The 25,001-nt window shown below is 41.8% G+C and overlaps 3 protein-coding genes and 1 long non-coding RNA gene across 12 annotated transcripts; 1 reads left to right on the top strand and 3 right to left on the bottom strand.

Moving 5' to 3' along the window:
- The first annotated feature begins 680 nt into the window (after window positions 1–680).
- On the top strand, window positions 681–10,729 carry LOC113164092 (myb-related protein A-like). 8 transcript variants are annotated; one of them, XM_026363217.1, is made up of 17 exons: window positions 681–774; window positions 1,230–1,274; window positions 2,091–2,181; window positions 3,274–3,345; window positions 3,487–3,582; window positions 3,983–4,203; window positions 4,693–4,894; window positions 6,932–7,111; window positions 7,494–7,598; window positions 7,839–7,955; window positions 8,024–8,163; window positions 8,427–8,520; window positions 8,999–9,091; window positions 9,706–9,789; window positions 9,911–10,183; window positions 10,365–10,503; window positions 10,593–10,729. In XM_026363217.1, the coding sequence occupies exons 2-16, from the start codon at window positions 1,249–1,251 to the stop codon at window positions 10,452–10,454; spliced, it is 1,884 nt and encodes a 627-aa protein (XP_026219002.1). In that variant the 5' UTR covers window positions 681–774; window positions 1,230–1,248; the 3' UTR covers window positions 10,455–10,503; window positions 10,593–10,729. The 8 variants fall into 8 exon arrangements, with proteins under 8 accessions (XP_026219002.1, XP_026219001.1, XP_026219006.1 ...); XM_026363216.1 differs by having other exon boundaries at window positions 724–876; XM_026363221.1 differs by having other exon boundaries at window positions 724–876; window positions 6,935–7,111.
- A 79-nt stretch (window positions 10,730–10,808) lies between these two features.
- On the bottom strand, window positions 10,809–13,844 carry si:dkey-97a13.12. Its single transcript, XM_033326477.1, has 5 exons — window positions 13,173–13,844; window positions 12,693–12,733; window positions 12,281–12,448; window positions 11,969–12,045; window positions 10,809–11,871 (listed from the first exon to the last, which is right to left on the bottom strand). The coding sequence occupies exons 1-5, from the start codon at window positions 13,237–13,239 to the stop codon at window positions 11,673–11,675; spliced, it is 552 nt and encodes a 183-aa protein (XP_033182368.1). The 5' UTR covers window positions 13,240–13,844; the 3' UTR covers window positions 10,809–11,672.
- A 126-nt stretch (window positions 13,845–13,970) lies between these two features.
- On the bottom strand, window positions 13,971–24,663 carry adhfe1 (alcohol dehydrogenase iron containing 1). 2 transcript variants are annotated; one of them, XM_026363224.1, is made up of 14 exons: window positions 24,535–24,663; window positions 24,119–24,156; window positions 23,735–23,784; window positions 22,922–22,975; window positions 21,881–22,035; window positions 21,558–21,754; window positions 21,367–21,444; window positions 20,898–21,003; window positions 18,826–18,978; window positions 15,868–15,966; window positions 15,637–15,715; window positions 15,377–15,473; window positions 14,369–14,526; window positions 13,971–14,277 (listed from the first exon to the last, which is right to left on the bottom strand). In XM_026363224.1, the coding sequence occupies exons 1-14, from the start codon at window positions 24,585–24,587 to the stop codon at window positions 14,194–14,196; spliced, it is 1,401 nt and encodes a 466-aa protein (XP_026219009.1). In that variant the 5' UTR covers window positions 24,588–24,663; the 3' UTR covers window positions 13,971–14,193. The 2 variants fall into 2 exon arrangements, with proteins under 2 accessions (XP_026219009.1, XP_026219010.1); XM_026363225.1 differs by lacking the exon at window positions 24,535–24,663 and adding an exon at window positions 24,341–24,523 and having other exon boundaries at window positions 13,973–14,277.
- Window positions 14,890–15,221, bottom strand: LOC113164106. The gene is made up of 3 exons (XR_003298971.1): window positions 15,095–15,221; window positions 15,035–15,064; window positions 14,890–14,974 (listed from the first exon to the last, which is right to left on the bottom strand). It is a non-coding gene; the product is annotated as an uncharacterized LOC113164106 (long non-coding RNA).
- Window positions 24,664–25,001: the final 338 nt, after the last annotated feature.

Raw genomic sequence — 25,001 nt, forward strand, 5'->3', positions numbered from 1 at the left:
ACACCACTCCACAAAATCCTGCAGAGCTGAGCTGTGATGCTGTGTGAGGCCAGAGAGCAGAGACCGGAGGACTGTGTCATCAGTAAATTTCACAATGTGACAATTTTACTGGACAGATCTGCAGTCGTCTGTGTAGAGGATGAAAAGTGGAGAGAGGACACGGCATTGGGGAGAGCCAGTGGAGGTGAAGAGGATGTCAGATCTTTTATGATCCTCTCCATAGCCTTCATGACCAGAGAGGTGAGAGCCACAGGTCTAAGATCGTTCAGGACCTTAGCAGTGCAATTATTTGGGACAGGAATCACTGTTGAGTGTTTCCACATTGTGGGGACTTTTGCTGCTGGTCAAAGAGCTCTGGAACAGATGCTGAAGCGTAGAGAGAGCTCTACAGGCTTCCAGAGTTGTAAAGTAACTCACTTCTGTGTTTTTAGTTCTACGACACGCACTATAAAGTCAGAACGATGTAACGGAGCCTATGACCAGCTTGGCAGAGGCTGACAGAACAGCTGATGATGGTTTAACAGTGAATAACTCGGTAACAGATCACCTGCAGCTACAGTGACCTGCAGCTGACCCCAGTGACCCTGGATGGAGCAGGTCACCGTTCACCACTAATGATCATGAGCTGATGTGAAGCATCAGAAGAAAAGTTCTACAAGAACAATTCTTTTATTGATTCCTGAAAATCAGCGGTGTGAGTGACGTCACCGGGCAGCTGTCCAATCCGAGCGAGCCGTGTCTGAACCGTCTCGAGCTGTTCCGCTAACGGTCCCGGTACGTTCACCGAAATCTGCCTTTAAACCAACGTTACCGTGAACACACAGCCGGTAACTGACCGGGACACGGAGGACAGACGGTGACCGACCAACGACCCGGGTTTATCCGCGTTTGTCGCATTTTAAACATCTTGTATCGTCTCTGATTCAAGTTAGCAGCTAGTTAGCTTGTGCTAACGCCCGTTAGCTTAACGGTTAGCTTAACTGTCCGTTTGGTTGTTTACCTGTGACAGGTGAAACACCACGGGTTGAACCAGGCACATTTTCAAGGGCTTTACTCAGACAGCAGCGTGTTTTCTGATTTTAGTTTAGTGAAAATATAATGTAGTCAAAACTGTACCCAGGTTTATTAGCAGTACTACCATGTACTAAATACTGCATTCCACATGTACCAAAGTAAAACCAGTGGTACAGAACAGACTGAACTGATTCCTACCGTGTTTCCTCCATCAGCTTCACCTGAGCAGCAGTGATGAGCAGCAGAAGCCGCAGGTCCTGGTGAGAGCTGATGAACACGCTACACCTGTCCAACACCTGTCAGAACCACCACAGGGGGTTAGCGGGCAGAACCTATATATATATCATGATGATGATGAAGTGTTGGTTAGCTAGCACAGATAGAGATCATTAGATCCCCCGTGAAGATCAGAGACATCAGACCTGTGTCCAGCTCTGGTCTTATTGTGGTCATGTTGTCCATCCTTAGCTCTCAGAGCAGACACGAGTGGATCTGAACATTGCCACCGATCGTCTGAATCCATTGTCAGATAAATCTGATGTGTGACGCTCCTTTCAGAACGGATCAGGTTAAAGACAAAACTGGAAAAAAGTCCTAGATACATTATTTATAGATATTTCAGAACATATTTCATTAGTTTTGAAGCTTTGTATTTAGTGTACTTTCATAAGGACAACTGTCTGAAGCTAAGTGTAGCACAACAGCAGTTCTACAGTATAAAATACTACATTATTGCTAGAAGACCTGTGTATTACATTGCAGTATTTATGCCAGCACCTCTGGCTATGTGTATAGTTGACAGTAAGTTTGTTGTCCAGTCTGTTTATGTATTTAATACATGTATATACACTTACTGGCCACTTCATCAGGTACACATAAAGAGGGGCCAAAACATTAGAACCATCTCCCAATAAAACCCAATGTAGTGACTCTACCCCCACTGTAACTTTATTAATAAAGATGTCGTAGAATTATCACCTGACAGTTTCTCACACTAGCCACTAGAGCCACTAGAAGCTGGCGTCAGATTGTCTGAGTCTTTGTCTGAGCTCTAAGCCCAGTCCCTGTTTTCTCAGTACGAAGAGACGATCCTATCTGGGACATAAACACATCAAAGGACGACTCTCCAGAGCGACTCTACACAAACCTGGATGGACAAAAGACGAGGTAATGGTCACTGTGTTAGCATTCAGCGCTAACTTAGTCTTTTCACAGGATGTACAGTACAAACCCTATTTCCAGAGAAGTTAAGACTTTTGTTATCACCGACCAGCTTAACACTTCTGTGTTATAACGCCTTTGCTTTTAATTACACTTCTTAATTTGAGAACAAAGTTGTTGCATCAACACTTTTCTGTCCATCTAACCTGAGTGACATCGCAAAACTATAAAACAAACAAACCTGCTGGTAAATAAAATACTGTTTTATCTGAAAATATTAGAAAAAATTGAAAACATGAAGTCTCTAAAATCTCCTCAGAGACGCTGCGTTGACTTTGGACCTGATGAAACACAGTGGACCAACAGTAGCAGATGATGTTAGCCAGTCTGGAAAGTGCCTCAACTTCTGTTGTGAATTAGCGCTAACAAATAAAACTGAATTCAATTCAACTGAAACTTCATCTTGGACTTGAAGCAACTTGGATTCTGTTCTTCTTCGCTCTTCCTCCTCTGGAAAGTTACTTACTGAATAGAGGACTTTGGACCACTGAGCATAGGTCCATTTCTTTTTTCTCCTCAGCCCTGGTAAGATACTTCTGATGTTGTATCTGGTTCAGGACTGGCTTGGAGTCCATTTGCTGTGTGGTGGGTTCCTCCCTGTTGCTTGTGCAGCTTTTCTTACTACACTTTTCCCATCTGGTCATCTTTGCATGGATATGGATTGACACTGAATACTGTGAATAGCCAGAACTTCCAGCATCAACCGCTCTGACGCTTACTCTCCTTGTGGAGTTCAGTCAGCAGTTTTTCCCATAGCTGTGGTCGTGTGTTCCTCAAATGTAATTTACTTAAATGCAAAATAAAATCTTCAAATGTTTTCAGATTCTGGAATTTTGATGTTCATACTAAAAAGGCTAAAATATTTTACTTCATTTGTAATTAATCTAGAAAAATGTTTACTTTTTCGCGTTTTATTTTAGTGGCTACAGGCAGTGAAAATTCTTTACAACCTTTGTTATAAATCAGGTCCAGATGTGTTTTTGTAGAGATCATGAAACTGCAGTTTGTTATGATGATGATGCTGACCTTCCTTCTCAGGATGACAGGCTTCACAGACTGGTGAAGGAGTTTGGATCAAACAGCTGGTCTTCAGTTTCTCTTCATTTCAAAGTGAGTAATTTGATTTCACTCTGATCTGCTGGATCAGTCCTGACCATAAAACACAGAGGTAATAAAATATAAGACTGTTAGTGTTGGTGTGTGACGTGGCTCTTATTAAGGGGGTTTTCACTCGGCCTGTCTGTGTCCCAGGGTCAGAGGTCAGATGTGGACTGTCAGCGCAGGTGGCAGCAGATAAAGAACCCAGAGCTGGTCAAAGGTCCCTGGACTCAGGAGGAGGACAATAGGGTAAAGTCAATGCCTCTGCCATCAGCACTACGGGAAAACATGATCTGATTATCTGCACCTGAGTTAAAGCAGAGACACCTCATTCACCTAGGTCTCCAGTAAACGTTACCTGATATCGTCTTATTCACCTGTTCTGGGACAGATGGATGCAGGTTTGGAAGCTGGTTTTAACAAAACTGGGACTACTGGTCTTGACTTAGCCTTGACCTTGGACCGGTCAAATGTGCTGGTCTTGACTCTGGCCTGTTGGTTTTTACTTAGACTTGCTAAACCTGCTGGTGTTGACTTGGGGTTTGTGTTCAGTTGGGAATCACTGGTCTTCACTCAGGACTGCTAGTCTTGACTTGGGACTTGTAAATGGTGACGCTGATGTAAACTCATAATTTCACTTCCTGTACAGGTGATAGAACTGGTCCATAAATATGGTGTGAAGCGCTGGTCGCTCATCGCCAAACACCTGCACAGTCGTAACGGGAAGCAGTGCCGTGAGCGATGGCACAACCACCTAAATCCAATGGTGAAGAAGAGCGGCTGGACCCTGGAGGAAGACCGCGTCATCTGCCAGGCCCACAGACTGCTGGGAAACCGCTGGGCTGACATCTCTAAACTGCTGCCTGGCAGGTACGTAGACCACCAGTGGGAGTGGGCAGATACAGTAAGTGGTGCAGCTGCTGCAGTGAGTCTAAATAAAACAACTGGAAACAAGAACTAAGATAAAATATTTTTCTTCAACAAATACATGATAACAAACGGACAGATGGACACGACTAACGGCATGTGAAGATGCTAACATGCTAACACCTACCAAAGCTAATATGTTAATTGTGGCTGAATGATAAGAATTTTTCACTTTGACTTAAAGAGGTATTTTTTTTAAGACTTGGTTGATTATAACTTAAAGAGTAAAATTTGCATTTATTAATGCTCATGGTTGATTCATAATATAAAACAGTTGAGTTAGCGCAGTAGGACGTTGACATCACACTGAAGATGTGACATTTAAAGTTAAACCTGATTCGCTTTAGTGAATGCAGACTTTTCAATGTCTTTAGGTCTCAGACTGACACAGTGGGTCAGTGAGTAGAACTCATCCATGTGTCTTCTTCTCAGGACTGATAACTCCATTAAAAACCACTGGAACTCTACCCTGAAGAGGAAGGTGGAGAAAGAGGGGTATCTGCAGATCCTACACCTGCACAACGCCTCCATCACCTCTTCCACCTTCAGCAGTTTTTCCAGCTCATCCTCAAATTCCTCCAGGCCTGCATCAAAGACCGGCACCCCTCCCAGCACAGCAAGCATCTCCACCAAGGTCAACATCCAGCCGGCATCCACCCAAACTAACAGAGATAATATACATACATAGGGATCCAGAAGGTTTTCACAGTGCTTAACTTTTTTCACATTAGGGAAACAGCCTTTTTCCAAAATTGATTAAATTCATTATTTTCCTCAAAAGTCTAGAAAAATGCCCCATAATGTCAAAGTGAACGTTTGTTTGAAATCTTTAAAAATGTATTAAAAATAAAAAATGTAGAAATTCACCTAAGTTTTCACAGTCTTTGCTCAGTACTTTGTTAAACCCTTTTTGGTTTGTTTTGGTTTGGACACTGTTAACTGTGGGACCTCATATAGACAGCTGTATGTCTTTCTAAATCATGGCCAATCAACTGAATTTCCCACAGGTGGACTCATTTACATTTTAGTCATTTAGCAGACGCTTTTATCCAAAGCGACTTACAAGTAGGGTACAAGGGTAGGCAGGGTAAGGGTGAGGAGGTCTTGCCTAAGGACCCCTCCTGTTGGTAGGCCACAGCTGGGATTTGAACCCTGACTGGGACCCCAGTCTCCCACATGGGAGGCAGTGATGTTACCACTACACTAACCGCTCAAGTTGACTCAAGTTGTCAAAACATCTCAAGGACGATCAGTGGAAACAGGATGAACCAGAGCTCACTTTTGAGCATGGCAAAGATTGAATTATGTACGAGTGATTTTTTTTTTTGTCTCTTATTTTTAATAGACATTATGGGGTATTGTTTGTAGAAATTTTGAGGAAAATAATTAATTTAATCAATTTTGGAAAAAAGGCTGTAATATAACATGTGGAAAAAGTTAAGCACTGTCAAAAATTTCTGGATGCTTGTATATCCAGTGGCAAGAAAAGGTTTGTGAACCTCTTGGAATTTCATGGTGTTCTGCACTAATTTATCAAAATTGGATCTACTCTTCAAGTCAAGAGAATTAAAAAATACAATGTGCCTAAAATAATAACGCAAAAAAAAATTCTTATCTTATTATTACTCTTTATTGAGAACAACCATAAAAACAGTACTAGTGAACCCTTTGAATTTCTAACTGATCGACCCCCCCTCCCAAAGTTCAGGAGGAAGGTTTAGTCCATTCTTCCAGCAGAACTACTTTAGCTCTGTCATATTCTTTGGACGTCTCATGTCTGGCTCTCTTCAAGTCGTTCCACAGCATCTCTGTTGGGTTGAGGTCTGGGCTCTGACTTGTCCACTCCAAAAGGTGGATTTTGTTTTTCTGAGGTTGTTCTGTTGTGTGTTTTGGGTCATTGTCCTGTAGCATCACTCAACTTCTACTTCTAGTTTCAGCTGACGTACAGACATTCTCACATTATGCTGAAGAACTTTTTGATACACTTGGGAATTCATCTTACTCTCAATCACTACAAGCTAGCCAGGTCCTGATGCAGCAAAGCAGGTCCAAATCATGATGTTTCCTCCACCATACTTTACAGTTGGGAAGATGTTTTTCTTGGTATATTGCAGTGACCTTTTACACCAGATGTAGTGCTGTGTGTTCTTTCTGAATAGACATTACATTACATTACAGTCATTTAGCAGACGCTTTTATCCAAAGCGACTTACAAGTCATTACAAGTTACAAGGGTAGGCAGGGCAGCGTGAGGAGGTCTTGCCTAAGGACCCCTACTGGAGGTAGCCATAGTGGATTTGACCCCAGTCCTCCACATGGAGGCGGTGATGTTACAACTACACTAACAGCCGCCGAATAGTTAATAGGTTTAATATTATTTCATCAGTCTAGTTTACCAAACTGCTGTGGAGTGTCAATGTGCTCTTTGTTAAACTTCAGACGTTCAGTAATGTTCTTTTTAGTAAACAGCAGCTTCCTTCGTGGTGTCCTGCCATAGACACAGATTGTTCAATGTTTTACCTACTGTAGACTCATGAACACAGATGTTAGCCAGTTCCAATGATGCCTTCAAATCTTTGACTGTCACTTAGGGTCTGGTCTTTATCTCATTGCTGAGTGTTTGTTGTGCTCTTGGGGTCATTTTGACTGGCCCCCCACGTCTTTACTCCAGCAGATTAACAGTCTGTACACCATGAAGGACGAGTCCAGCTGCCCCTCCAGTGAACAGAGCACGTGCAGATGCCATCATAGCCACTCTCACCTGTGCTCGTCCTATGTGCCCACCTCCTCCTCAGGTTATGGGTCCTCATTAAGCACATGTGAGCTGTTGGCGCCCGTGGAGCTGATGCAGGTAAAAAAATGTTGAATCGAGAAATGATTAAGTTCACTGTGTTACTGAAGAGTAAACCCTGTTAGTATTTTACTCAAAAGTATTTGGACAATTGGCTTTTGTCATCTGTATTTTGGTGAGCAGTTTTAATGGAGAACCTGAAGAAGACTTGATTCTAAGTTGCTCCTCACCATCACTGCTATGCTGTACTTAATATCTTTTTCTCCTTTGTTTAATATCCAGTTATTTTTCTGTATAAATCTTTACTATAGATTGTTTTAAGTCTATTGGTGTACACATGCAGCTTTATCAAGTTTGTAAAGCACAGTTACAGGGTTTCACCCTTTGCACGCTCTGAATGAGGCTTGTTCCCATCTGGGTTAATCTTACCTGACTTCACCAGAACGCAGAGACCTGGAGTCGCAGCTCAGAGGAAGTGTCCTCACTCTTCACCTGCCAATACAGAGAGGACACGGAGCTGTCAGTCATCGACCTGAGCAGGAGCTACGTAAGACATCCAACATCGGAATTTGTTGTAAATGAGCCCCGCTGAACTCTAATTCAGCGGTAAACCCTGTTGTTTCATTTGTTCCTCTTCTGTGCACAACACATGCTCTGTATATACAGAGAAGTTTTCATGTGCTCGTGCATCCTGATGTTTAGTTTGCATGAAGCCAAAACACTACGTCAGTGACTGTAGTTTCAGAAACATCGTGTGACCTTTACGTTTGTGTGTCTGTGTCTGAAGGTTGCAGGTATGAAGGAACAGCTGATGAACACTGAGGGTGGAGCTGCCTTCATAGAGTCCAGCTCTTCCTGGAGCAGAACTAGCTTATTGGGGGCTCTGAACTTCTCACCCTCTGAGGTAAGGACCAGATCCTGGAGCATGTCTGATCCTGATGTTCTACATCTGAAATCTTTGTCTGTGTTCAGTTCTTCAGTCTGTGTGGTGTCGAGGAGCTGAAGCTGCAGAGTCCGGCTCTCACCTCTACCCCCATCTGCTCCCTTAAACACTCCACCAACACCAACCAGGACGACTCCTGCCTACACTGCAGCAACAGCCTCAACACACAGTACGTGGAGGGTCAGAGGTCACCTGCACTGAAGAGACAGATCAACACACTTACATACCTGTGATCGTTTTGCCTTCTATCGACTTGTAGATTTCAGGACCATTTGAATTGATTCTCTGAATATTGCTTTAGCTGATATACAGAAAAGATTTAAATGGATTCACTGTTTAGTCATTGTGTGAAACACAAGGATTAGGCAACTAATTAGAAAAATATTCATCTGATGAACCAGAAATGAAACTGAAGTGAGTTGTTGTGTTCAGGACGCCGGCGGAGATCAGAGAGAAGATCAGAGCGTTGTGGACATCGGCTCCTCAAACACCAACGCCTCTGAAGATCGGCGGCAGCCAGGACGAGGTCAGGACACACACAGTCATTCTGTTATATCTACTGTGGTTCTGGGCAGTGTGTAAAAACACTGTAAAGGAAGAAAACATCAAGATTCACGTGGCCACAAGGGGGCGCTATTGCTGAGGTCATAGTTATAACGATGACCTGTGATCACATGTTGATTCATCAGCTTTTAAACTTTCCTGTCTCCGTATGAAACTCTGCTATAAACCTGAGTTCTCATTTTGTCTGTGAGGACAGAAAACAAGAAAATACAACACGTGAAAAGTACAAATCTTCAGTGATAATCACTGAAAGTATGAATAATTGTGTTTGTAAACTTTTATACTTCATGGACATGACAGAGAGTTAGTCACACTTTAAAAGGGTTTTCTCTGTTTCCACGCTACACTCAAAGTTTACGTGCTCCAGAAGACGGACTTAACTTTTTAAACATGAGTCTTGGAGCTGTGCGACTGTAGACGTTTGTTTGTTTCTGGTTCAGGTGTCGGTTTGTTCGAGCAGAATGATGAATCTGACCTGGGAGGAAAGGAGTGTTGATCCCGAGAGTCAGCAGTCGAGCAGCAGCAGCTCTGAGGTCAGACACACACGCAGTCACAGATTCAGACGTTTCCTTAGAAACTCTGGACTAACCAGAGTAATAAAGGTCCAGGGCTCTTTCATCAGTAATAAGAGCATGTTTCAGATACTGTCCATGATCAGGATGAATGAATAAATCTGTATATATCTATAGACGGGTCATTCTGCTTCCTGTTTTCCACAAAACCAGGTCTGGATGAAGGACTGCTGCAGTTAGAGGGTAAAACCTGCAGATCTGTGGAACTATTGAACTATTTAAAATGGTGATTTCATTGACTTTGTTTGTCCTACAGAGATCTACTGTGAGGTTATTTATGGAACGCTGCAAGATTTAGGACTCGCAGTCTTCCCTTTATAAAAACCAACCTGTGTTGTTCAGTGTTCATGTGCACAAGTGTCACAGTCCAGAATAGGTGACGCTGGTTGGACAGTCACAGCTGTTTGTTGGTAATGATCCCACACAGACCTTGTGCAGATAAAGTTTCCTCTTCACCAGATGACAACACACCTGCTGCCACTCAGACTGTCACTGGTCAGGAGACAGCGCCCCCTCATGGCTGGATGTGAAATCACAAATCTACCAAATCTATAACCTTGTTCATTTACACACAGGTGTATGGCCAGGTCACACAGGAGCCCCTCCCTAATCCTGACATCCCAGTCCAGACTCTGGGGTCTGATACAACTAAAACAGTCGTGAGAGAAGCTTTTCACCTTCCCTGACTTCTTCTGTCCTGTCGATGAGTCTGGATTTATCAAGTGTAGCGTGAAAAGTAAAAACCTGTTCCTGTGTCACTTGTTGACCTCTGACCTCTAGGTCCATGGGGAGAGTCTGCTGAACCCCATCCTGCAGGTCCACACAGGGTCGAGATCTGCTTCACAGCAGGAAGAGTCCAGTTTAGTCCAGCAGCAGGTTCAGGAGGAGCCCAGCTCTGCGCCACAGGTCCAGAGAGAGTCCAGCTGTGTCCTGGGCTGTGAGGACTTTGGCTGCTTCCCATTGGATGGGCAGATGGAGGTGTGGTGGTGTCAGCAGCCGCTCGGTTACCTGCATTCCCCAGAATGTCCCGCGTACAGAATGAACCCCTTTGAGGTGAGAACCAGTACGGTCTGAGACCTGAAGCCAGTTCTATCGATCTGTTAGATCATTTTTACCTTCACTAAAACGTCAAAAGAACAGAATCCACGTCTGTAGAAACTGAAGCAACAAGAGACAAGAACCCAGACTGGGACTCAGACAGACAGTCTCACCTGCTGTGTGTGTGTTTTGACAGCTGAGCGGTGAGTTACAGGTGGTGATGTTCGGCAAAACAGACGATCAGATGAGTCTGACTGAGCAGGCTCGACTCTACGTGGAACCCTGATGGTGTCTGGCTGACGCCGCCGCCGCCGCCGCCGCTCTGAGCTTCTCAGGTAAAATGAGCACGAATTAGCTGAGTCATTGAAACCACTTGATAAAGTTTATTATTTCTAAACTCACCATTTTCTTTTTCTGTTCACAGAGACTCTGGTTTCATCAGCTGACAAATGAGTCGACTGTTTTTATTTCACTGTCCAAAAGCTTGAGTCTGAATCATGACGGTTTAATGATTTGACACGTGTCGTTCTGACGTTCACTGCAGAGTCTCCATCAGTTGGTTCCTGATGAACTGATGTGTTATTGATTGATTGATTGAGCAGTTAATGAAAATAGTATTTTAACAAAAACACTAAAAAAAGAGTTTTAATAGGTTTTTAATGAGTGTTACTGTCAGTTTGACTTTGTCTGATTTTAGATTTTGAACAGAACTCTGTTATTTTTACTTTGTGATTCGTTGTAAACTGGATCAACAACTGTGTACTTAAAGATACTTAAAGATACTTTGAATTTACTACTAACATTTTCACTTTGCACCAAAATTGAACATTTCTTAACTTTTTAATATTTGTGAAAACAGGAAGAGAAACGTTAGAGTTTAGAATGAATTGATGTCGAACATGTGTCGGACTTTTCAGTGAGAGGATTTAGAACCTCTGTCCAGATTCTTTCTCGTTTAATGTTTTGCACATCAAACGTGTGAATGTGCATCAGAAACTGCAGCACTTTATTAACGTCGATTTCTGATTTCTGTTCACAGCTGTGCAATAAATGTCGGCCACTAAATGTGTTGTTGGATTTTTTGAAGTTTTTAAACACACAAAGTCCAGACAGACGCATGGACTCTGAGCCTTGTCTTCAGGGGGAGGCGGCTTTGTTAATCGTCCTCTTTCACCTGCAGTTGACCAGTAACTTGGACCTGGACATGACCTCAGACTGAGGGACTCGGGGGACTGGCACATGACCTCAGATTTAGTCTTTGATGGGCCCATGACAACTTGGGTCTGCTACCCAATAGGTAGCAGACCTCAGGGGCCTGGATTGTGACTAACACAGACTTTACTTGTTGAACTGGATCTGGGTGACGTGGCTCAAAGACGACCTCCACTAAGGACTGAGACCTGACCTCAGGGACTCTTCCTCCACAACATTCTTGTGTTCACTCTAAACCTTCACAGGGTCAGATCAGAAACTACAACGCCACGTTTCTCTGAGTGTGCCGCGTCTAGTCTGGCTGGAAGGCGGTGTTGATGGAGCCGGTGTCCAGGTGAGGGTGGGGAAGGAGTGGGCAGCTCTTCCTTCTGGACTTAGCCAGGACTCGGTGAAGGAGGCTGGGGGAACCGTGGGAGGGAGCAGCTGAGCCAGCAGTCTCTGCAGACGGCCTCCGGATGCTGTTTGTCAGCAGCTTGGGAGGACTGCGACCTCTGGAGGGGGGGGGGGGGGGGGGGGCAGGTGTGGATACAGGTGTCACACAGTGGAATTCACAGATACGTCGGACAAATATGGTTCTGTCGTATTCACCTCATGCAGCCACATGGAGAACCCCCCCGCTCTTTAATGGCCGGATCCGACCCCCTCCTGAACGACCAATCACAGCCCTGTGGCACAGAGAAGCATTACGTCACCACAGGCTCTCAGCCAATCACCTGTGAGGTCAACACATGACTCATCAGGTGATTTGTTCCAGTTCTGTTAAAAATTAAACGGAACTCCTGAGTTTAGTCCAGATGTTGTTCAATATGTGAATTTATCTCATTAACTAACACGTCTAGCAAACACTGAACCCTCAGAGTCCAGACCAGTGAACCCAGTCAGACCAGTTCATGTAGTTACCTGCAGCGGCTGCACACAGGCTGCAGGGAAATAACCCTTGTCTCCACCTGTCAGGCGTCCGAACCACCAGGTCTCGTCCTCCTTGAACAGAACCTGGATCAGGTCTCCCTGGTTCAGGTCCAGCTCCTTGTGCCATCGAGACCGGTACTGGGCCACTGCTACCACCACCTGCAGATCCCAGTTCAGAACCGATAGATTAAATAGATTAGTTTGTTTTTTGTTGACCTCATGAGACGGTGTCACAGCAGATTAAACTGTGTGTGTGTCTTAATCTGCTTTTAAAAGCTCAGTGAGCTGGAAATACACCGGAGGTCAGAGGTCACGCAGACGACACCAACCGCAACAGGAAGAGGAAACTAAAATGCAGCTACACGTCACGTTCTCGGGTGTGTTGAGCAGGTGGACACTTTACCTTTTCCGTTTCCACGCGTCTTCTCGTCCTCGACCTGCAGACTGAGAGACACCGAGGGTGAGTTCAGGAGCTTCGTTAACCTCAGTGTTTCGCTTTTCTACTGAGTCACCTGTTAACTATCAGCAAGCAGAGCCACAGTGTTCAGGACGATTCAGTGAGTCGTCTTCAATAAATGTAAAGTCCAGTATCATCCACAGATTAAGATTAAATCCAGATGTTCGTCACAACATGTCAGCGTGTCGTTAACGTTTAGTTCCATGTTGAGCCGAAGTCGTGGTTTAAATATTAAAGTTTAGCACATCACACTCAATGAATGATTCAAAAGTCTGTTATTCTATTTTATTCCCTTTTACGTGTCCAGATGTGCTGATGCTGTTAAACAGGAGCTGAAGAAATGAAATACGTCAGAGCAGGAACAAGAACCAGGATACAGCAGCTGATTAATGAGCCCAGTGATCTGTTGTGTGTTTGCTGACTCACCTTGTGGGGAGAAGACGGTGGTATAAACCTCCAGGTGTTGGTCACTCTGTCTGTAGATCTGCTGCATGCTGCTCTGCTCTCTCACACTCTGAGCTCCTTAACCTGCAGCTGATCCCACCAAGTGTGCGTCTCTGTAACACAGCAGCCAATCCGGTGGCAGAGCAGCGGGTAAATTAGCACCTGGACCCGACTTATTCAACCATCAGTGTTTCTAAAGCTGTAAAACACCTATTTCCAGGTGAGCACAGGTGAGTCACAGCAGGTTTACCTGTACATAAAAATGATCTGACACGTTTCATTAAAGCTAAAACTGATTAGAACGAGACTTCGGACTCTCCCTTGAAGCTCCATTTGGTTTCGGCTCAGACCGACGTGTCACGAATCAACAGGTGAGCGCAGGTGTTTCTGACTGCGATGCGTTCAGGGTCACCCTGTGTTTAGCTCGCTTTATGTTCTCCAGTGTTAAGCCAGTTAAACATGTTCGGATCCAGTTTACATAACAGCTGTCCCTGGATCAGATTAAACTGGATTAAACCACAACAGAGACTTGTTCTCAGGAACACACACACATATTTCTGTAGCTGTGAGGACACTAAGGGCAGCTGATCCTGACCCGGAGCCTAAAGTCCTCAGGGTCACGGCTTTACTGTCAGGTCCACGTGAAACCCGGATCTTACAGGTTCTATGTGTCACTGTCTTGGTTCAGGAGACTTGACTGTCACGACAAGTGACTGTCTGCTCCTCCTGAAGCTGACAGATGTGAGAAGCAGCTGCAAAGGTCACTGACACGTGACTACGTCGACTTTAAAACAGGTGGAGTTTATTTCTAATGACGCAGCACAAAACAACAAAAGGCTCTACAGTAAATTCTGCTCAAGATGTAGTGTGGATTTAACAGGTGAGGGAGCACAGGTGAGTCTGAACAGGTGGAGAAAGAGCACCATCTAGTGGTTGATGGAGGACCGGCAGCTCAGACCAGACCTGGGACAAGTTTTACATATAGAGCCCGATGACCATGTTGTCAGTAGATCTTCATGGAGGCTGCAAACAGCTCGGCCAGGTCGTCCTCAGTGTGCTCTCTGGGAGACAGTTTGGTCACTCGCTCCTGAAAAATACAAAACATCAACACTGGAACAGAGTCTGAACTGGATTAAGTCTGAACCTCCTGGTGGGGGTGGAGGGGGGCTCTGACATACCTGAGGAATGGTTCCCTTCACCAGTGCTGGGATGTCATCTTTGCTGTATCCCACAGCCCCCAGTCCGTCCTCCACCTGCAGCTCAAACAGGAACTGACGCAAAGTGTCGGCCAGAACAGCTCCAGCATCCTCCCTCCTCAGCTGCCGGGTCTCTGCACCTGAACGCAACACAGTCTGATACTGCAACTGAACACAACACAGAGCCTGATACTGTACCTGAACGCAAGAATGAGCCTGATACTGTACCTGAACGCAAGAATGAGCCTGATACTGCACCTGAACGCAACACAGAGTCTGATACTGCACCTGAACGCAACACAGAGTCTGATACTGCACCTGAACACAACACAGAGCCTGATACTGTACCTGAACGCAAGAATGAGCCTGATACTGTACCTGAACGCAAGAATGAGCCTGATACTGCACCTGAACGCAACACAGAGTCTGATACTGCACCTGAACGCAACACAGAGCCTGATACTGCACCTGAACGCAAGAATGAGCCTGATACTGCACCTGAACGCAAGAATGAGCCTGATACTGCACCTGAACGCAACACAGAGTCTGATACTGCACCTGAACGCAACACAGAGTCTGATACTGCACCTGAACACAACACAGAGCCTGATACTGTACCTGAACGCAAGAATGAGCCTGATACTGTACCTGAACGCAAGAATGAGCCTGATACTGCACCTGAACGCAACACAGAGCCTGATACTGCACCTGAACGCAACAATGACCCTGATACTGCACCTGAACGCAACAATGACCCTGATACTGCACCTGAACGCAACACAGAGCCTGTTACCTCACCTGAACGCAACACAGAGCCTGTTTCCTCACCTGAACGCAACACAGAGCCTGTTACCTCACCTGAATGCAACAAGTCAGATACTGTACATCAAGGAAACACACAGTCTGATACTGCACCTGAACATTTTTATACTGCATCATCTGTACTAGTCTTGTATTGTACTACAGTACTGTCAGCAAGGAAACAGATACCGAGGATCTCGGCAGCCTCCAGGTGGCGCTCTGGACACATCGGGGCGGTAAAGTTGAAGACGGCTGGTGACGTGAGGACGACTGAGAGACCGTGAGGCTGAGGACACAGACACACAGAGTTCATCGGTACTTTTAATGTAATAAAATCCTGCTGGACCTCAGAGTCTTTTCATGGTTGTTTAATGTCTCATTTTATGTCGTTCGTCACAGGTGGAGCCCAGGTACATACGACACGACGAGTGCTGCAGATCATCACTCACCAGCAGGGGGTGCTCCACGCTGTAACCCTTGGCAGAGTGAGTCTTCACATTCCCAGAGATGGGATAGGACATTCCATGACTGCAGAGAAACAGACAACACTGTGGTGGTGAGTTTATGCAGAGGAACTGAATCCTTCGTGTTTCCTAAAAGTCACAGGTTCAACTGTTTCTTAAAGTTTCTATTAAGATGAACAGAACAACTTTATCTGACAGTAAATCTCTGGTTCTCACCATAGATGAACTCCAGCGTTTCCAAAGCCGATCCCTGCAAACACACTGGCCAGGTGCATGTTGGACCGGGCCTCCAGGTCCTCAGGGTCCCGCACAGCTCTGTAATCAATCAATCAATCAATCAATCAATCAATCAATCAACCAACCAATCAGCCATCCTGTTAACGAGCATCCTGATGCAGAGTTTTGAGTTTTACCTTCCAGTTAAATTTACTCTAACTTACATTTACTCCAGTTAAACTTTTATTTAACTTTAGTTAAACTATTGTTTAACTTCATTTAAACTTTTATTGACTCCAGTTAAACTTTTATTTAACTCCTGTTAAACTTTTAACTTTAGTTAAACTTTTATTTAACTTTAGTTAAACTTTTATTTAACTTCATTTAAACTTTTATTTATTCCAGTTAAACTTTTATTTATTCCAGTTAAACTTTTATTTAACTCCTTTTAAACTTTTGACTCCAGTTAAACTTTTATTTAACTCCTGTTAAACATTTATTTAACTTTAGTTAAACTTTTATTTAACTCCTGTTAAACATTTATTTAACTTTAGTTAAACTTTTATTTAACTTTATTTAAACTTTTATTTAACTTCATTTAAACTTTTATTTATTCCAGTTAAACTTTTATTTATTCCAGTTAAACTTTTATTTAACTCCTTTTAAACTTTTGACTCCAGTTAAACTTTTATTTAACTCCTGTTAAACATTTATTTAACTTTAGTTAAACTTTTATTTAACTTCATTTAAACTTTTATTTATTCCAGTTAAACTTTTATTTAACTCCTGTTAAACTTTTATTTAACTTTAGTTAAACTTTTATTTAACTTCATTTAAACTTTTATTTATTCCAGTTAAACTTTTATTTATTCCAGTTAAACTTTTATTTGACTCCTGTTAAACTTTTATTTAACTTTAGTTAAACTATTATTTAACTTCATTTAAACTTTTATTGACTCCAGTTAAACTTTTATTTAACTCCTGTTAAACTTTTAACTTTAGTTAAACTTTTATTTAACTTTAGTTAAACTTTTATTTGACTCCTGTTAAACTTTTATTTAACTTTTAACTTTAGTTAAACTTTTATTTAACTTCATTTAAACTTTTATTTAACTTCATTTAAACTTTTATTTATTCCGGTAAACTTTTATTTAACTTCTGTTAAACTTTTATTTAACTCCTGTTAAACTTTTATTTAACTCCTGTTAAACTTTTATTTGACTCCTGTTAAACTTTTATTTATTCCAGTTAAACTTTTATTTGACTCCTGTTAAACTTTTATTTATTCCAGTTAAACTTTTATTTAACTCCTGTTAAACTTTTATTTGACTCCTGTTAAACTTTTATTTAACTTCTGTTAAACTTTTATTTATTCCAGTTAAACTTTTATTTAACTCCTGTTAAACTTTTATTAACTTTTAACTTTAGTTAAACTTTTAACTTTAGTTAAACTTTTATTTATTCCAGTTAAACTTTTATTTAACTCCTGTTAAACTTTTATTTGACTCCTGTTAAACTTTTATTTAACTTCTGTTAAACTTTTATTTATTCCAGTTAAACTTTTATTTAACTCCTGTTAAACTTTTATTTAACTTTTAACTTTAGTTAAACTTTTAACTTCAGTTAAACTTTTATTTATTCCAGTTAAACTTTTATTTAACTCCTGTTAAACTTTTATTTGACTCCTGTTAAACTTTTATTTAACTTCTGTTAAACTTTTATTTGACTCCAGTTAAACTTTTATTTAACTCCTGTTAAACTTTTATTTGACTCCTGTTAAACTTTTATTTAACTCCTGTTAAACTTTTATTTAACTCCTGTTAAACTTTTATTTATTCCAGTTAAACTTTTATTTAACTCCTGTTAAACTTTTATTTGACTCCAGTTAAACTTTTATTTAACTCCTGTTAAACTTTTATTTGACTCCTGTTAAACTTTTATTTAACTTTTAACTTTAGTTAAACTTTTAACTTTAGTTAAACTTTTATTTATTCCAGTTAAACTTTTATTTAACTCCTGTTAAACTTTTATTTAACTCCTGTTAAACTTTTATTTAACTCCTGTTAAACTTTTATTTGACTCCTGTTAAACTTTTATTTAACTTCTGTTAAACTTTTATTTGACTTCATTTAAACTTTTATTTAACTTCATTTAAACTTTTATTTATTCCAGTTAAACTTTTATTTAACTTCATTTAAACTTTTATTTATTCCAGTTAAACTTTTATTTAACTTCTGTTAAACTTTTATTTATTCCAGTTAAACTTTTATTTAACTTCTGTTAAACTTTTATTTAACTCCTGTTAAACTTTTATTTATTCCAGTTAAACTTTTATTTAACTCCTGTTAAACTTTTATTTGACTCCTGTTAAACTTTTATTTAACTTCTGTTAAACTTTTATTTAACTTCTGTTAAACTTTTATTTGACTCCAGTTAAACTTTTATTTAACTCCTGTTAAACTTTTATTTATTCCAGTTAAACTTTTATTTAACTTTTAACTTTAGTTAAACTTTTAACTTTAGTTAAACTTTTAACTTTAGTTAAACTTTTATTTATTCCAGTTAAACTTTTATTTAACTCCTGTTAAACTTTTATTTGACTCCAGTTAAACTTTTATTTAACTCCTGTTAAACTTTTATTTATTCCAGTTAAACTTTTATTTAACTTCTGTTAAACTTTTATTTAACTCCTGTTAAACTTTTATTTATTCCAGTTAAACTTTTATTTAACTTCTGTTAAACTTTTATTTAACTTCTGTTAAACTTTTATTTGACTCCAGTTAAACTTTTATTTAACTCCTGTTAAACTTTTATTTAACTTTTAACTTTAGTTAAACTTTTATTTAACTTTAGTTAAACTTTTATTTATTCCAGTTAAACTTTTATTTAACTCCTGTTAAACCTTTTTAAACTCCAGTTATTATTTATTCCAGTTACATTTCATTTACTCCAGTTTACCGTTTCATGTACTTGGCGACCATCTGGAGAGCATGGCGGGACCAGACATCACTGATTGGGTTGCTGCCCTGATAGGCGGGGCGGTTGATGGGGTTGGGGGGGCAGGGACTTCTCAGATTGTAGGGCAGAGCGGTGTACGACTCCAGAGCATGACTGATCAAAATAAAACAGAAAGAAAGTCGTAATCAGTGGGATTCAGATTAAAGTCACTGTTTCTATAGTAACAACTAATTATTAAAATGTCATCAGCTCTACTCCACATTTATACACCTGAGACACCACAATCAGGGACACAGCTCCACCCCAATGGCAGAAAAAGATATTCACATCTGATTACAGGTGTCGGATAGGTGTTGACGGACACACTGACAGGTGTTGGACAGGTGTTGACGGACACACTGACAGGTGTTGGACAGGTGCTGACGGACACACTGACAGGTGTTGGACAGGTGCTGACGGACACACTGACAGGTGTTGGACGGGTGTTGACGGACACACTGACAGGTGCTGGACAGGTGTTGACAGACACACTGACAGGTGTTGGACAGGTGTTGACGGACACACTGACAGGTGCTGGACAGGTGTTGACAGACACACTGACAGGTGTTGGACGGGTGTTGACGGACACACTGACAGGTGCTGGACAGGTGTTGACAGACACACTGACAGGTGTTGGACAGGTGTTGACAGACACACTGACAGGTGTTGGACTGGTGTTGACAGACACACTGACAGGTGTTGACAGACACACTGACAGGTGTTGACAGACACACTGACAGGTGTTGGACAGGTGTTGACAGACACACTGACAGGTGTTGACAGACACACTGACAGGTGTTGACAGACACACTGACAGGTGTTGACAGACACACTGACAGGTGTTGGACTGGTGTTGACAGACACACTGACAGGTGTTGACAGACACACTGACAGGTGTTGGACAGGTGTTGACAGACACACTGACAGGTGTTGACAGGTGTTGACAGACACACTGACAGGTGTTGGACTGGTGTTGACGGACACACTGACAGGTGCTGGACAGGTGTTGACAGACACACTGACAGGTGCTGGACAGGTGTTGACAGACACACTGACAGGTGCTGGACAGGTGTTGACAGACACACTGACAGGTGTTGGACAGGTGTTGACAGACACACTGACAGGTGTTGGACTGGTGTTGACAGGCACACTGACAGGTGCTGGACAGGTGTTGACGGACACACTGACAGGTGTTGGACAGGTGTTGACGGACACACTGACAGGTGTTGACAGACACACTGACAGGTGTTGACAGACACACTGACATGTGTTGGACAGGTGTTGACAGACACACTGACAGGTGTTGGACAGGTGTTGACGGACACACTGACAGGTGTTGACAGACACACTGACAGGTGTTGGACAGGTGTTGACGGACACACTGACAGGTGTTGGACAGGTGTTGACGGACACACTGACAGGTGTTGACAGACACACTGACAGGTGTTGGACAGATGTTGACAGTAACACTGACATGTGTTGGACGGGTGTTGGACAGATGTTGACAGACACACTGACAGGTGTTGGACTGGTGTTGGACAGATGTTGACAGACACACTGACAGGTGTTGGACGGGTGTTGACAGACACACTGACGTGTTGGACAGATGTTGACAGACACACTGACAGGTGTTGGACAAGTGTTGACAGACACACTGACAGGTGTTGGACAGATGTTGACAGACACACTGACATGTGTTGGACTGGTGTTGACAGACACACTGACAGGTGTTGGACAGGTGTTGACAGACACACTGACATGTGTTGGACATGTGTTGGACAGGTGTTGACAGACACACTGACATGTGTTGGACATGTGTTGGACAGGTGTTGACAGACACACTGACATGTGTTGGACATGTGTTGGACAGGTGTTGACAGACACACTGACATGTGTTGGACTGGTGTTGACAGACACACTGACATGTGTTGGACTGGTGTTGACAGACACACTGACAGGTGTTGGACAGGTGTTGACAGACACACTGACATGTGTTGGACATGTGTTGGACAGGTGTTGACAGACACACTGACCAGAGCACGTCGAAGCCACTGTTGGCGGCGACCCTCTCAGGCATGCTGAGTGTGTGTGTGGGGTCCACGATGCCCAGCGTGGGTCTGATGGCTCTGCTGGCAATACCTGAACATAGGTGATCAATCACAGCTCAGACAGACAGACAGACATCATCACATCACCTGTAAAACCTGTTCCTCCATGTTGAGCTGTTGTCTTTATAATTCACAAGTTTATTCCCTCAGATCACTGAAGTATTTTATTAACTACATTAAAAACGTCCTCCTATTGGCCCACAGTCTGTCCATCCGACGGGCTTTTATTGTGAAACAACTGCAGCAGCTTCACAGAACTCAAAAAATAGCAAAGTAGAAATAACAGAAGTTAATAGAAACTGTATAAAAGCATCAAATGATATGAATATTAGAATATTCCAAACAGACACTTCAGGTAAAATGGAAAACAAACCTTGTTAAATCCCATTTTTACCTGTTTTTGCCTTCAGAGGTTCAAAGTCAAAGATGGCGACTCCGGTGGTCTCGCTGCCAGTCCCTGCAGTCGTAGGAACTGGACACAAAAACCCACGAAGAGAAATCATGTGGTCTGGCCCCGCCCACTCACCTGAGCTAACCGTCCTATCAGCTTCAGCCTCAGTGGTAACCTGTTGAGTTTGTTGTTACCTGCGATGAGCGGCTTCAGAGCTCTGGTGATCGGCTTCCCCTTCCCGATCGGAGCGTTGACAAAATCCAGGAAGTCGGCGTTGGGGTGACACGCGTACAGGTTGGCTGCTTTGCAGGTGTCAATGACGGAGCCCCCGCCCACCGCCACAAACGCGTCGAACGAATCGTTTTTAACAAATGAGATGGCGTCTTTAAAACTGCAACATGGAAACACAGATTAGTGGACCAGTGAGTACGATTCTATTTCAGATAAGGGATAAGAATCAGCCAATCAGAGACCAGGATTTTCCTGCCAGTGTGTTTACCTGATGTATGTGTCTCACCTGGTGTCAGTGGGCTCCACCCGGACGTTGTCATATACTTTGTACCTGACTCCGTTCTTGGCCAGAGACTCCAGGACAGCTGTCACCGGAGGGAGACGGGCCAAGTTCCTGTCCGTCATCAGACAGACGTTCCAAGCTCCAAGGTTCTGAAGGTCCTGCAGGAGAACCGGGAGAACCAGGAGAACCGGGAAACACCAGAAAACAGAATCACAGAAACAGACGAGTCAACACTGAAAACGAGGTGGTCAGATAAAAGTGAAGTGATAAAAGTTTTACAGTTTCCAGGTTTATACGGTTCTTTCTTGAAATCAGACAAATGTAGAGAAACGAAGAGAAGAGTGAGAAATAATAATAATAATAATAATAATAATAATAATAATAATAGTAACAATAATAATAAAAATAACAATAGTAACAATAATAATAATAATAATAATAACAGTAACAATAATAATAATCATAATAATAATAACAATAGTAATAATAATAATAACAATAACAATAGTAATAATAATAATAACAATAGTAATAATAACAACAATAATAATAATCATAATAATAACAATAATAATAATGATAGCTATAATAATAACAATAACAACAATAATAATAATAACAATAGTAATAATAATAATAACAATAACAATAGTAATAATAATAATAACAATAGTAATAATAACAACAATAATAATAATCATAATAATAACAATAATAATAATGATAGCTATAATAATAACAATAACAACAATAATAATAATAATAACTATAACAATAGTAATAATAACAATAATAATAATGATAGCTATAATAATAACAATAACAACAATAATAATAATAATAACTATAACAATAGTAATAATAACAATAATAATAATGATCATAATAATAACAATAATCATAATAATAACAATAATCATAATAATAACAATAACAATAACAATAATATAGAGAAAACTGGTTTCAAACTGCTACGTTCATATTGACTAACTGACACTAACTGTATGCAGAAAGTAACTGATGATGAAGATGATGTCTGCTCACCATGCCGATCTCTCGGCTGACTCCTTCTCCATATCTGATGTTGGAACTCGCCATCTGACACAAACAGCAACACAACAAGTCACAGAGGACGTTTGGTTTCCTCGAAGAGACACTGAATTTACATCTCTGAGGACCTCTACGACATGCAGCTGGTGGACGGAGGCAGCAGCAGGAGTCAGATACTTTTAGTTTAGTCCAACCAGGTGTGTTGTGATGTTTACCTTGAGCCCTCATTAGTTCTGTGTGTGTTCACCGGTCAAAGCAGGTGCTTTGTTTCACAGTTCACGTCTCACCTCTACTACTGCCGACATGTTGATGTTCAGAGTAACGAGGATCTTAGTGAACTGGGAAACTGTTCTGATCAGCGACTAACTCACTTCACGTGTAGACACCACATATTTACATTACATTACAGTCATTTAGCAGACGCTTTTATCCAAAGCGACTTACAAGTCATTACAAGTTACAATGGTAGGCAGGGCAGCGTGAGGAGGTCTTGCCTAAGGACCCCTACTGGAGGTAGCCATAGCTGGGATTTGAACCCCAGTCTCCCACATGGGAGGCGGTGATGTTACCACTACACTAACCAGCCGCTAATTTAACACTAATTTGATGACTTCCTGTTTTTAACTGACACGCTGTCCCAGTGGTCACGTTAAAACGAGTTTAACTTTCTGTCATCTTTAAATGTTAATGTTTTTCTTTGTTTTTCACATCCTTGTGTTTTTTCTTGCAGCGAACAAACATCAACAGCGATGAGCTGCGGAAATCAAGCTCTTTTATTTTTTTTTAGCAGAGTTTGGTGTGAGTTACCTCGAAGGCGTAGTCTGTTTTCCGGACAGTGCATGTTGCAGCTACAGCACCTGCAGGAAAGACAAACCAATTCGTGACAATATCAGAGCATATAAGTGATAGATTACCAGGTAATATTAATCCATTAATCTGAATAAATATCTGATGAGAGAAGTGGAGATTAATAATCTATAGTTTGTTCTAAGACCACTCCAACCGGTTAAACTGAAATTAAATTAAAAGAACAAACTTCTCGTGTTAAGGAAGATTTCAGTCAATAAATCACTGATTGATCAGTTAAACATTAATAAAGCAGTGGATCGGATCGTGTGTGTGTGTGTGTGTGTGTGTGTGTGTGTGTGTGTGTGTGTGTGTGTGTGTGTGTGTGTGTTAAACAGCAGGTACCGTGGTGGAAGGTGTTGGAGTGTGCAGGACATCTGCACCTGTTCACAGACAAACACAGGACACTGAGCAGAAGTCCATTAAAACTCTTTAAATTTAATCACAGTTGACTGTTTGACTTCATTAAACTTTCACAGCTCGAGTTCTAAAACTACACGGATGAAGAAGGAATCAGCTGTTTGAGATTTAGGCCTGAAAACAGACCTTTGTGCAGCAGATTCAGACCTTAGATGGTGACAGATCACGTTGTAAAGTTCCGGTTCCAGTGTGGAACCTGATCCGACCTCACGGAACCTCCTCACTGTTCCACATGTTGTGTTCACGTTTCAAACAGACGAACCCTCAGTGAGGAGTTGTTTACGGGATGTTTCTGCCGAACTTCTCTAAAATGACTCATTTAAACATGTAATCAAACTTACGCCGCGGCCTCGAGCCGCCGGAGCAGGTGAACGACTCGGTCTCGTCCCGCCATGACCCGCACGGACCCGCACGGACCCGCAGGAACCGAAGTGGAGTCGGGTCAACGAAACCCTATTTCCGTTTTACTTTTCAATATAAAAGAAGAGAAATACTCTGCTTCCGTTTCACATTTCAAAATAAAACAGTGAACTCTGCTAATTTATTCAAGATTCAAAAAACTTTATTGATCCCAGAGGGAAATAGTTTTACCTCATTCCAGATGTTCTCAACACAGAAAGAAAGAAGAGGAACCAGAACCAGGAAAGATCCACATCAACATAAATACACAATAACATCCAAACAGAAAACTGTCAAATAGATGAATGAAAATGGGTCAACATGTAGAGGGTCCAGCTGAGAGGAGGATGCTGTCCACAGTCCTCTAAATCCTGGACAATCCCAAATCTGCTTAGAAATAAACAATAAA

Source organism: Anabas testudineus, chromosome 17 (genome assembly GCF_900324465.2).
Source record: "Anabas testudineus chromosome 17, fAnaTes1.2, whole genome shotgun sequence".
Classification (NCBI taxonomy): domain Eukaryota; kingdom Metazoa; phylum Chordata; class Actinopteri; order Anabantiformes; family Anabantidae; genus Anabas; species Anabas testudineus.